Here is a 13958-nt window from a genome sequence, read left to right as displayed (position 1 = left end):
ACAAGATAAATTTTTAATCTCAAATTTTATATCAGGATAACTCACTTAATCCCTCCAACCAAACGGCCTAAAGTTAGGCATGGCCTCCCTAAATTACTGGATCATATAAATTTTTGTAATGAAACTAAAGGCTAGTGCTTTGCTTGCTCAAAATGATTTTGACTAATATTTCAGTCTTAGCTAAATAGCATGGTTCTTTTAACGGCAAAGGGTCATATATACCCCTGTACTATCCCAAAGTGCGTATCCCCCGTTTGCTTTTTCGATGATATATACCCCTGCCGTTAGCGTTTTGGTCATAGATACCCCCGTGTCTATCGGCTCCGTTTAACAGGGACACATGGCATGATCTCAACGGCTCCAACCATTTTCTTTTTTATTTAATCTAATTTATCATTAAAAAATTATTTTAAACCAGAAAAGGGCTATTTCTTAAAAATGTGGCTATTTCTTAAAAATGTGGCTATTTCTGAAATTCAAAATGTCGGATTTCTTCTTCTCCAACTAATTTGCAACTAAAATTCACCCAAAAACCCACCGAATTCTTCACCAAATTATCCCAAATTTCAGATATCAATTCTTCAAGATTTAACCGATCTTTTTCAATAACATTCACTAGAAACAAAGCTCATTTGAAGAAACCCAAAACTTGAACTTGAAGCTTCAAGTTTCATTAATGGCTGTCCATGGAGTTTCTGTTTTTTCTTCACGTTCCAGCTTCTCAAGACAAGCTTTAATTACAATTTTTAGATTCAATTATCAATACACAATTTATTCCAACAAATTTTTCACCATTTTGATTTTTTTTTTCAGCTACCATTTTCGGTTGCAAGAATCTAATTGTAGAGTTCATGAACCTTATGGGTAGATTTCAAAGTGAGTTTAATTTTGGATCCATGAATATATCGTTGCAGTCATCGGTTGCCGGTGGTGGAGCTTCACCGGAGATTAGACTTTCTAATTTTCAATTTTTTATTTTGTTTTGTGTTTTTTTTTTTATATGATAAATTAGATTAAATAAATAAAAAATGGTTGGAGCCGTGAGATCGTGCCACGTGTCCCTGTTAAACGGAAGGCGTCAGACGCGGGAGTATATATGACCAAAACGCTAACGGCGGGGGTACATATCATCGAAAAAGTAAACGGAGGATACGCACAACTATTTTGGAATAGTACAGGGTATATATGACCCTTTGCCGTTCTTTTAATGATTTGTCAATCAAGGCGTGCCTTCAAGAGTAAGTGTAAAGTAAAAATAGTTATGGTACCTTCTAATATCTGTTGCATCATTTTTTAATAACCAGTCCCTTGTATTGCGGCATTGCTTTTGTTATTAGTGATTTTAATTTGCGAGGAGATAGAACAACAAAAAAAAAAAAAAAAAAAATCATAACGGGAACAAGTTACTTTAGAAAAAACTAGACTTGCAGCAGTAAAAATGTTTCTGAAAATCCTGGATGAAATTAGCACTTGCGGAATACTTTTTTTTTTTTTAATCGGAAGTGCTTTTACAAAAAACGGTTGGGGGAGTAGCAACTTGGATTTGGTTAAATCTTTTGAGAAGTGTTTTTTATTTGTAATTTATATTTGACCAATATTTTCAAAGAATGCTTCTAAAAGTCAAATTATGTAAAAGATAGGCATATAAGTTATCACCCCTCTTCATGTATTTTTGACATGACATGGCTATTCTTGTCCTAAAAAAATTAAAAAAATACTATTTTCTCGTAGATGCTATGCACTTATTTCTTCTCAAATAGCTTGACCAAACACCTTTATTAATCTGTGTTTGGACAATATTCTAAAAAAACATTTTTAACTATAAAATTATGAAAAAGGAAGTAGTTCATACTCCCTCCGTCTCGAATTATTTATCGTTCTAGGAGTTCAAGGCATTCCTATTTTGTGATTAATGGAGATGACCCATAGATAGAGTAAATATTTAATAGATATAGATACAACTTAGACGTAAATAAGGGTAAAGTTAGTCAAATACCCATCCTAATTAATATTTCTTAAGGGATGTTAGAACCCGTATTTTTGTACATTGGAATAATCCGGATTAATTATGGTAAGTTAAGGACAAAACTATTTCGGGATACAAAGTCGGGATTCTTGACCTTCAATTTTTTTTGAGATATATGTTGTGCATGAATTTATTGATATGGAACAATTAGGAAAATTTGGGACCAAAAGTGATAAAAATTGGAAGATGAAAATCATCCACAATTTCCATGGTTGGCCCACACAAATGGTGTTCAATTTTAATTGGGACAACACATTAAGGTGGGCCAAGGGACCCTTGACCAAGTCTTGCACTAGATAAAGATGACCATTAGTTCTTTTTCTCTCATTTCACACTTAGACAAAAAAAAGAAGTTGAAGACCTCTCCAAAGGAGGCTCACGGCCTCAACCCCAAAAAAATCACCTCCCCTTCCAAGCCTTCAAAAATTAATTTCTTGGTGTTAACCCATTATTTTGAGGTCCCTAAGTAGAGTGGAAGCATCGTTGGAGCGATCAACCCATTATTTTCCATCTTTTGGAAACCCTAGCCTATTGGAAGTTGAAGAGAAAAAGGTAAGATTTGATCTTGTTTTTGTGTTATGAAGGTTATATCCATGTTGTAGTATGTTATAATGGAGGAAAATCATGAAATATGAAAGGTTGGGAGTGAGTTGTGTATGTGGAGCTTAGTAGTGTAAATGGGTGTTGTTGCGTTGTTATTGAAATTATGAATTAATGCCTAGTTAGTTGATTATGATCATTGTAAGGTGAAGAACAATTGAGAATCATCCATATATGTATGTGTGTGTGGTGTTGGTCGAAATGGGTCACATTATATGACAATGAACGATTGAATATCGCTTAATGTTTTAATCGTCGTCGCTTTGAATTTTATGTTGGAAATGAATGTTCATTGATTCAAAATGATGTTGTTAATGTTGCGGACTGTTTTTGGAGGTTATTGTATGTTTAATGTAATTGGTATATGGATGAGATAGCATTGTTAGAATGTGAATTGTGGATACAAATCATGATTTGAAAATGAAGAAAAAAAATTTAAGAAATTTGTCTCGGTTTGGGGCTGTTTTCGGCCAGCTTGGAGAAAAATTTGGATTATTGGAAATGTTGTATGAATTGCTTAGAATGCCCTTGAATATTGTTGGTAAGGATTCGGGTTGATAATTGAATGTATGAGCTATATTGTGGCTTGAATGTAAGCCGTCGAATCGAATATTTGCAAAGTTGTTAAATGATGTAAAAGAGAGTTACTATTGTTATTTTTGCCTTTTCGAATTGATGATCGATGTTGCTAGGTTGGTTATTGTGGTTGTTGTTGTTGATTTTGAGCGAGTTAAATTCTCGGGATGGCCTATTTACAGGGGAAATGCTGCCGAATTTTCTGTAGAATTTAATGTATAGTTGGAATGAATTGCTTAAGTGCCCTTAGCTAATGTTTGGTATTCGTTGGCGTATTTGTAGACCTTGGGGAGCCCGAGGCGTAGATTGGGTTTGACTTTAGATTGGCTATCTTGGGGTGCGTACGAGGTATGTAAAAGCAACCTTCCTTCTTTTGGCATGCCTTAGTTTTACATAGGCTAGATTAGAGCTGTAAGGAATTCCAAATTCGAAATCCGAGCATGATATGAACCTTATATAATTCTTGGCACTCTTATGCATGACTTGATAAGAATATAAACCATTATGTCTTCGAAAAGAAAAGAATCGTTTTCCAAATGTTGCACAAAGAGTTTGTTTAGAGAATTCCATAATTTTTAGATGCCATATCTTTTGCATAAAGGCTCGGATTGCTCCAATAATTTTTATAGGAGTTTGCTTGATGTATAATGGGTATGTCTTCCATAAGCGGGCCCAGCTCGGGTCTATACTCGTCCGTGGGTCCCGCGACGCCCTTTTATGTAATTTCGGTAACTTTGGGAAGAAAATGTTGTAATTATTACTCCGATTTCAAATATGACTATTTTACTTATCTTTTGGATTTATGATAATGATTTTATGCATATGATTCCTCACTACTCCGCTCGTGCCCTATGATATCGTTCGCCGGTTCCCGGCCGATTCGGTTGTCGTGCGCATTATGATACATTCGGTGTTATCTTGTGTTTATGGTTCACCGAGCTCCTCGCTCGAGGGCGGGTTCCACTTATGTTTGGCGTTATCTTGTGATTGGCGTTATCTTTGTGTTGTGATGTGTGACGGGGATTCGGAGATTTGAAACTTTACGGTGTTATCTTGTGTTATGGCGCCATCGACAGACGGCGACCATATTTTCCCGTGCCCTATGCATAATTTATACTTTGGAAATAAATATTTTGATATTTTTGGATATGTATTATTTTCCATACTTCTAATTCGATTATTGTTCAGATTTATTTCTGTACCTTCTACTTGGCCTACTAAGACATATTTCGTGTCGACCCCTTCTCCCGGGGGCCGCGTTTCATGCCGCAGCACGGACGCACAGTTTGGTGATCCACCTGTTTAGGACACCCCTTCTGCTACTTGGAGTGCTCCTCTCATTCCGGAGCTTATATTTTTGGTATATATTTGTTAGTGCATTTGTACATATTCGTTCATGGGTACGGCGGGGCCCTGTCCCGTCATATGATTCTGTCTGTCTGTTTAGAGGTCTGTGGACATGGTTGTGGGTTGTGCCTACCTCTGTTCAGTTGTGTGTGTATACGTTGTGTTTGGGCGATCCCACTCGCCGCGGCCGTCCGCATATGTATATGATATTTTGTTGGCCCGTGTGGCCTTTGTCGGTATTTTCGTAAAGGGTTATTTTGGATAGTCCATAAAACAAAGGAAATTCTGCCGAAATTTTTCTGGAAATTATCTAAAATTGGAATACAGCCTTGTCGGCTTCTGTTATATACTTGGGTGTGTTTGATATTATTTGTGATAGCGTTTGATAGGTGTGTTTGGGTGCCCAGATCGGGCACTAGTCACGGCCTACGGGGTTGGGTCGTGACAGGACATGTAAAAAACGCAACATATAATTTGAGATGGAAGGAGTACTAGTTTTGATTTGGTAAATATGTGTTGAAGTGTGTGACCATCTAATCTAAGAGCTTAAGCTATTAGAGGAAGCATATTTAATTATATGTTCAACACACCTTCTCATGTGCGTGCTTAATTCTTTTTTCATGGGCCAAGCATGTGAAAATTCTTTTTAACATGTCTCCCTCACCTGTGATCTTGACTTTTTAATGGATCACATAAGTGAATTTTTTAAATAATGTGTGAAGTGAGAATTAAATTCAAAACTTTCCCTACTAAGGTATTATATGCTGAATTTAGTGATTATTCAGCTACAAGTTTAAATAGTTAGAAAAGAGGCGCATTTTTGTGTCATGATTATCTTACATCTGCAACAAGTTCTTTGTTCTTTTAAATTTTCCGTTCAACTTTTCATCCAGTAGAGATATAATTTTATCTTAGGTGGGGTTTGTTTTTGAAACATGTTTGAAATATCCTCATCGAAGACTTTTGCAATTTTTTCAGAAAAGTTCACTTTATTTTTTTTTTCCTGAAACAAATGTCATGTTATATCCCATTTTTCACAGACTTGCCGTAGAAACAAATAAATTGAATTATTTAATCTGAAACTTTGAAATTACCTGTTCACTTACTCTTAAAGATGAAACTTTAAGAATTCGGAAGGTGCATTAGGGTAGTAAATCCTCTAAACGATTTAAGGCTGCATTTGTTTTCATTAAGATTAAGATGTCTGAATCTGAATGCATATCTGAATGATTAAGATCCTGTTTCTAGATCTGAACACTGAATGGTTAAGACTGTTTGTTTTTCAACATCTGAATGTTCATAATTTATTTATTTAAACTTTTTATATATAAAATTTAAATAAAAGAGTAACTAAATATTATATCAACAAAATATTTTAAGAAAATGTTGATATAACAATTAGATCAAACTTTATAAAATATGAAAAATTAATATACAATGAGCATTTTAAATTAGATAAAAAGCAAATTATCTTAAGTACAAGACTACATATATTCAAAAAAGATTTTTTTCTTCACACACACCCCCCCCCCCCCACCCCAAACCACCTCCCAAAGCGGGAAAAAAAAAAAATGAAGTAGAGTGCATCTTTGGATTCTGACGAAAATGAAATGAAAAAAAATCTTTGGAGACTCCCTCCATCCCCTCCCCCCCACTTCCTACCCCATCTCCACTCTTATGTGATGGGTTCACACAGACCCATCAGAAATTCAAAGAGAAAAAATCATTCCATCTAAAATTGCCTGAAATAAGATGATAAATAGTTAAGCCATTGAAGGTTAATCACATCATCGTATTCTTTTTGTGTCAGACACAAAATATGGGTTTTTTCATGATATTCACCTTCAATGGCAACCCTTTATCTCTTCATTAAAAAAACAGGTGGGAGAGATGGAAACTTCGGATTCCGACGAAAGCCATCAAAACTAAAACTGTGTTTATCCTAAAAACAACAGAGAGCAGTGGGAGATTTATGGAAGAAAGGCGTTTAATCTTTAAAAGCATCGATGGTTTGATGAAGAAAAGAGTTATATCAAAAAGCTTGTGTTTGAGCCTTTGGGTCTGAATAATTTTAAGGCTCCTTCCCACATCTGAGCGAATCAGACGTATCCAGACCCAATAAGTGATAGAATTTTTTTAAAAATAAATGCACTTAATGGACTGAGAGCTAAATGATTCAGATTCAGACCTCCATTAAGTGCAAATAAATGAGGCCTAAATGTGCAAATAGTAGGGATCTAGTAGCTTAATTGGTTCTATCTGAATTTTCACTTTGTTGGTGAGGGTTCGAATCCTCTCCCATTTCCCTTTCCCTTCCCCCTTGTAATGATTTAAATGTGCAAATATGATAGCTACAATTCTACAATACCGTAAACTGAATATTTGACTGCTTTCAGATATCAACTTTTGCCACGTAAAATTGATCCATAAATGTTTCAGCTTTAAAACTTCAGAAATTACATAATTTTTTTTTTACGTGGCAACAACATTGACTGGAGCCTCGATGTCAATGCATGTTGAGTAAATTAGCAAAATTTGAATTACACATCCGGTTTACTATTTTGGCACACATATTGAATAAGTTATTTAATAACTTTAATTATAAGGAGTATTTGGAGAAATTATAAGCATTACAAAAAGAGAATAGATCGTTTATTTATCTACCGCTATCCTAGTTTGACACCAAGCGATGGAACTTTTAGTTTCTCATAAATTCCTTTCTAATAAGAGGTCGTCATTAATTTTTTATTTTTTATTTTTTATATACACAGTTAAATATTGTGCAAAGCTTAATAAGGTCTTTCTCATGAAAGGAAAGCGTAAAAAATAAGGAAATAGGTTAAGCCGGATTTCTCGTGACTATCCAAGAATTTAGAGTTTGAATCGAGGCAAACAGTAAAGCTATTTGATTTTATATATTCTTTGTAGTGTTAAAAGCGAATTAGAAAGAAATAATTAGGGATTTCTTAGTTTCTTAAAACGGAAATTGTTTAGATAAAAAATTATTTGGTCAAAGTGACAAATAAAAAGGATCGGAATCAAGAATGAGTTGACTAGTACACATTATCCTCTTAATTTATCATTAATCATGGTAATTAGTATTATTTGATGTAAATATACGATTCGGATAAGTTTTTACTGTATAAAAGATTGAATTTTGGAAATAAAAAAGTAGTCTAATATATATATTTTTTAAAATGAGAAGGTAAAAAAGCACATTGTACATACACAAATAAACACATTGTGGGAGAAAAATCCGGCAAATGAATTTTCCCAAAACAGAAGCCACCTTTTAATGACAGTTTATCCAAAATTATTTCATATCCATTTTATAGATAAATCCGCGATGTAACTTTCCATTCCTAAATCTAATTAGAACAAGCTTAGCCTTATTTTTCCTATTTTTTTGGTTGACTATATCTCTGTTATTTCTCTATAAATACGGTTCACAACCTTTCAACTTCTTCATCAGTTTCATTCTCTCTAAATTAGAAAGAAAAGGAAGAAATATTTTCTGTCAAAATGGAGTTTTTTAGGAAGTGTTCTCTTTGGGCTTTGCTAATTTTGTTGATGTTGTTTTGCAACAATGGGGTTAATGCTACACATAAAGTTTTTAAGAAGTTACAATCATTAAGTGTTGTAACTGTTAAAAAGGTCCATAGAACTGGTTACCATTTTCAACCTCCTAAACACTGGATCAACGGTGTGTCTTTCCTCTCTAATCCTTTCATCTGTTTGTATATAGCGACGTACGTAGAATTTTGTATATGCATATGTATACAGTGACGTACACAGAATTTTGTGTCTGTTTATTGCTCTAATAATTCGTCTTGCAAATGTGTTTGGGTTTGGGACTACTTGGTGGGTTTTAAGGTTTTATTTTGTTCACATCTGTTTTTCCCAAAAGAATATTGTCTCAAACATTTTCTGTCAACAGTCTTTACTAAAGGGTGCTTCCGCGACTGTATGTATAGATATGTTAATCTATGTAATGTGTTTATGTATATTTGTGTGGTGTCTTATTATTTTTGTCTTCTTCTTCTTCTTCTATATATTTTCGTCCTCGTTCATTTTTTTATGACCACTTCATTATAGAAGATCATCATGAGGTATTTGAGATATTCAATTGCATTAATTATAATGAATTTTGACTAAATTATCTTTGTTAATTTATTAATGAGTAATTAAATGATTCTCCTTCTTTGAGGGGAAAAAAAAAAAACAACACTAAACATCGCAAATACTTGTCACATTCGCTTACTTAGAGTCAAATTACATCAATTTTGACCAATATTTTAAAATGTATTTTTTGATCATATTGATCCGTATAAAAAAATAATAGTTCAATTGAACCTGGTAAATATAAACTATATCCCCCCCGGGTTTGTGGAATAGTATCTGCTATTTGAACTAATACAGAGGGGCATGCATATTTTCTCTGTTAGAAATTAAAGTAAATTTCTCCGTTAATAATGCTTAAAAAGAGGAGTATTTTGTTTTGCATTACCTACATATCTGTTATCCGTTTCCCAAAATTTCTAACTATGTGCTTTTAGCTGTTTATTCTTATTTGCTTGTCCATTTCGTGTAATTTGTTTCTTTCATTTTAGTTCTTTTCACATAATGCGATACAGACACATACCATTTTTTCTTAACACTATTGTGATTGTGTTATTTTACTGTTAAGTGTATTAAATAAATTGTTCACTAATCTTTTTACCATATGTGCTTTTAAAATTTGTATATGATCCTAAAAATGAGATGAAGGAATTAAAGACAGTGTCAACAGAGTTTTTAACACATCTATTTTGTGTCCTTGGGTAAAACATACTATTCTAGTTTTTCTTACTAAATTAGAATTTTTTTCAATTGCATTGAAATGTCTTTACTAATCATTTTAAATTTCATTCCTTTTTATGTGGTCTTGCCCGGATGGTCCAAACAACAAACATTAGATCCCACTGGTAAGATCGAGTTCCATATATTTAATAATTTTCACTAAATTTAGCTATAATCTCAATTCATTTACATTAATTTGGTTATTATCTTTGCCTTTTTTTTTTTCTTTCTCAATAGGTCCAATGTATTACAATGGAGTCTATCATCTATTCTACCAGTACAATACAGATGGGGTAGTATGGGGCAACATTGTTTGGGCTCATTCAGTATCCAGGGACTTGGTTAATTGGATCAACTTAGAGCATGCCATTTATCCATCCAAAGTGTTTGACAAATATGGTACGTGGTCCGGGTCAACCACTATTCTTCCAGGCAACAAGCCCATTATCCTCTACACTGGAATAGTGGATGACAAGCAAACCCAAGTACAAAACTATGCAATACCTGCTAACTTGTCCGACCCATTTCTCCGTGAGTGGATCAAACCCGATGACAACCCGTTAGTTGTCGCTGATGAGAGTATCAACAAGACCAAATTTCGTGACCCAACAACAGCTTGGTTGGGCCGAGATGGGCGTTGGAGAATGGTGGTTGGTAGTCTTAGAAAGCATAGAGGAGTAGCATTATTGTATAGGAGTAAGGACTTCATGAAATGGACCAAAGCCCAACATCCACTTCATACATCTGCCAATACTGGAAACTGGGAATGTCTTGATTTTTTTCCAGTATCAATGAATTATACAGATGGTTTGGACGTATCATTTGATGGTGACAACATTAAACATGTTCTTAAAGTTAGTCTTGATGTTACTAGGTATGACTACTACACAATTGGTACCTATGACAGAAAAAAAGATAGGTACTTTCCGGATGAAACATTGGTTGATGGATGGAAGGGATTGAGACTGGACTATGGTAATTTTTATGCATCGAAGACTTTCTATGATCCTAGCAAGAATCGGAGAATTTTGTGGGGATGGGCCAACGAATCGGATGCTGTTCCTGATGATGCAATCAAGAAAGGATGGAGTGGAATTCAAGCTATTCCTCGCAAATTGTGGCTTGATCCTAGTGGCAAAAATTTGGTTCAATGGCCTGTTGAAGAATTAGAAACATTGAGAAAGGAAAAGTTCGAGCTAAGAATTCACAAATTGGACAAGGGAGAAAATGTTGAAGTTAAAGGAATCACAGCAGCACAGGTTCGGATTTTTATTTTTTGGTTTACAAAATAAATGTATCTCTTTGTATGAAATTATTGTGACCTATAGGTTATAGGTTTGAGTCATGGATTTAGCCATTGAAACTTATATCAGAACATCCTACAACATTCCTCTTGGCATGTGGCCCTTTACCGATTTGCATGAATGCAAGATGCTTTATGCTCCAAATTGCTCTTTTACATGAAATTATTGTGACAAGCCAAAGTTAAAGCTAATTTGTGAGTGTTAATCAAATGACAGGCTGACGTTGAAGTTACATTTTCCTTTTCGAGCCTGGAAAATGCAGAAGAATTTGATCCTAGTTGGGATGATCTTTATGCCCAAGATGTATGTGCCATTAGGGGTTCGACAGTTCAAGGTGGACTTGGGCCATTTGGGCTCCTAACATTGTCTTCTGAAAACTTGGAAGAGTATACACCTGTGTTCTTCAGAGTGTTCAAGGCCCAAGATAAATACAAGGTTCTTATGTGCTCTGATGCCTCAAGGTTTGTTTTCTCAGTCTTTTCTTATCATCAAGGATGTGTGAGATCCCTCCACCTTTGATTGAAGAGGTCTTAGGTCTTGAGTTCGAGTTTTGAAATTTTAAAAAAATACTGGTAGGAAGCGCTCCCCCCTCCCCCTCTTTAATGTGTCTTAATCGGTGCAAATTTAAATTAGTTGGGCTAGTGGTTTCGAGATATCTTGAATGATTATACATAAAAAGTGTTGTTATCTTTATCCTTTTGCAATTGGCTAACCTTGTCATTCTATTTTTTTTTTTTTTTTTTTTTTTTTTTTTTGGCAACAGGTCAACCGTCAGGGATAACAAGAAAATGTATAAACCATCATTTGCTGGATATGTTAATGTAGATTTATCAGACAAAAAGTTGTCACTGAGGAGTTTGGTAAGCTTCCTTGATACTTTTTCCTATAAAATGTACTTAAAATTCACATTTCCATTATTTTTTTTCTTTTTTATCGTGTTGACAAATTAGGTGATTATTTTTTCTTCAGATTGATCACTCTGTAGTAGAAAGTTTTGGTGCTGGTGGGAAAACCTGCATTACATCAAGGGTTTATCCAGGATTAGCCATCGATGACGAAGCACATTTATTTGCTTTCAACAATGGCACTGAGATAGTCACAATTGACACTCTTGATGCCTGGAGCATGGATAAATCCGAGAGATGAAATAAAATGTTAGGAGAAAGGAAGAAAAAATAATTGGTCTTCATTTTTTATTATCTCTTTTTATGTTGGCCTTTTTCTTTCTTGGAGAGAACTTGTACAGATTTGCTACTTCCAGTTAATCAGCAATAAAATATGCATCTTTTTTTTTATTAAAACTGAATTGACGGCGTTTTTTTTTTTTTTTTTGTAATTTACGCCTTAGGAGGCGCAACCCTTTTATTTCATCAACAAGGAGTGGTACACATATCTGAGGTTGGGAAAACCAGACCTCAGGAATCATTTACAAAAAATCTGAAAACATAAACTACCTAGAACAGAGGGTTAGAATTCCCATATGCAAAAGATAAGTTCTCAGATGCTTTAGCTACATTATACATACATGTTCTTCCTTTGTTTGTGTCTGATGAAAGTCACATTGTCTTTATCCAGAATGTAAGTCCCGACTGCCTCTTTTGGAAGATTCTTTATTTCAAAGACTATTTCTTCTTGACCATTCATACTCCATTTAGCCAATGCATCCGCGACTTGGTTTGCTTCTCTATAACAGTGTTGAGCAATGTAGTTTGTTTGAGAGAGCAATTGTTTTATCGTATCAATAGAGTCTCGTAACTCCCAAGCAATGTCGATTTTTCCTTCAAGCATGTTGATTATGATGAGAGAATCACTTTCCAGAATTATGTTCCGAAAGCCATTAGAGATGCACCATTTCATTCCATATAAAGCAGCTTTAGCTTCTGCTAGATTACTACTTCCCTTTCCGAGGGAATTGATGGCGTTTGATATAGAAAGCAATTATCTTTCTTACTGGATTCTTATTTCGTATCAAGATACACATGTTTACTTATTCCTTGTGTGTATATATAAGGCGCAGACAAATAAAGGATTTACATATATACTTGCAAATCAATCTTAATGAAGTCGAAAATTTTCGATTGCTAGTTTGTTATAGGATGGCACACGATGTGAAGTCCATTTAAACTGGCGAGTATTCACGTAATGTATTGACTTTTTATTTGTTTACCTAGTGTATGATTTCCCCGCATGATTACATATATAACTTTTTCCCCTTTATAGTGATTGTGAAGAACAAGAAAATCATCTGTTTTCCATTATTTGCAGCAAAATAGGCCGCAATTTTTCCACTTAACTGAGAGAAAATAACAGAGACATTTTCTCATTCCGCCATAAGTAAGCGGTTGGTTTTCAGACAACTTGAATCAAGCACAGCTAGGTTACTTTTATTGGCTTCTTCATGGACCTAGTCTTTTGTCATTTACTAGTATGTACTTTTGTAATTATTTTCTTCAACTATTCTTTTCTTGGTTGCTGTAACTATTTCACACATCATCGGATTATCTTTCATTGGTTTGTTTGTGATTCCTTTAATCTTGAAAATCAAATAATAACGTTAGCGTCTTTATGATCATTTTATCTCTAATCTCACATGTAAATCATTTTACGGCGTTCCAAACTCTTCTTTGAGTCATAATCAATGTCATATTTCATTAAGCCTGGCAATTGGGCCCGGTCAGCCCGGGACCGACCCACCTAACCCGGCCCATAACCGGCCCGGCCCCCAACCCAGTAAGAGGGTAGTGGGCTGGGCTAGTGGAAAAAATTAGGGGGCTGGGCTGGACATGCCATTTAGCATTTTTTTGCGCGGAGTGCCCTTCTTTTGGGGTGGTCTTTAAATTTTGCCCCTCATATTTGTGGTCTTTAAATTATGCCCCTCATATTGCTGGTCTTTAATTTTTGCCCCTCGCATGGAAACTTTGAGATTTCGCGCCGAAATCATGAGGTTCTGAGTTCGAACCCCCGCTCAAGCATAAATTAAAAAAAAAAAATCGCAAGACAAGGTTTGGGTCGCGTGTATGCCGGACCCGGCATACTTTTGTTAAGGAATTACAAATTTTATGCCGGACCCGGCATACTCATGCCTTATAGGCGGACTTGGCATAAGTATGCGGGATCGACCGTAACTTTGATAATTCCTTCACAAAGTTATGCCCGTGGGGCATACTTTTAATGGGCAAATTTTTATGCGGACCGGCATAACTTTGTGAAGGAATTATCAAAGTTATGCGGACCCCGATACTTATCTCAAGTACGCACGGGGGACA

General features: G+C 35.0%; 1 protein-coding gene across 1 annotated transcript; it reads left to right on the top strand.

The window, feature by feature from the left end:
* Positions 1–8038: 8038 nt before the first annotated feature.
* On the top strand, positions 8039–11985 carry LOC132049953 (beta-fructofuranosidase, insoluble isoenzyme 1-like). The gene is made up of 6 exons (XM_059440940.1): positions 8039–8252; positions 9505–9513; positions 9626–10647; positions 10909–11153; positions 11456–11552; positions 11662–11985. Exons 1-6 carry the CDS (start codon positions 8072–8074, stop codon positions 11836–11838), a joined length of 1731 nt encoding a protein of 576 aa, XP_059296923.1. The 5' UTR covers positions 8039–8071; the 3' UTR covers positions 11839–11985.
* The last annotated feature ends 1973 nt before the right edge of the window (positions 11986–13958 follow it).

Source organism: Lycium ferocissimum, chromosome 3 (genome assembly GCF_029784015.1).
Source record: "Lycium ferocissimum isolate CSIRO_LF1 chromosome 3, AGI_CSIRO_Lferr_CH_V1, whole genome shotgun sequence".
Lineage (NCBI taxonomy): Eukaryota > Viridiplantae > Streptophyta > Magnoliopsida > Solanales > Solanaceae > Lycium > Lycium ferocissimum.
The sequence above is the reverse complement of the archived record's forward strand: the minus strand, read 5'-3'. Positions and strand labels throughout refer to the sequence as shown.

What these genes read in the sequence shown, in the direction of transcription:
- LOC132049953 (XM_059440940.1), top strand. Translation starts at nt 8,072, where the DNA reads ATGGAGTTTTTTAGGAAGTGTTCTCTTTGGGCTTTGCTAATTTTGTTG. An exon ending in AAGGAATCACAGCAGCACAG is followed by an intron (nt 10,648 to 10,908) that starts GTTCGGATTTTT and finishes ATCAAATGACAG; the next exon opens with GCTGACGTTGAAGTTACATT. An exon ending in AGTTGTCACTGAGGAGTTTG is followed by an intron (nt 11,553 to 11,661) that starts GTAAGCTTCCTT and finishes TTTTTTCTTCAG; the next exon opens with ATTGATCACTCTGTAGTAGA.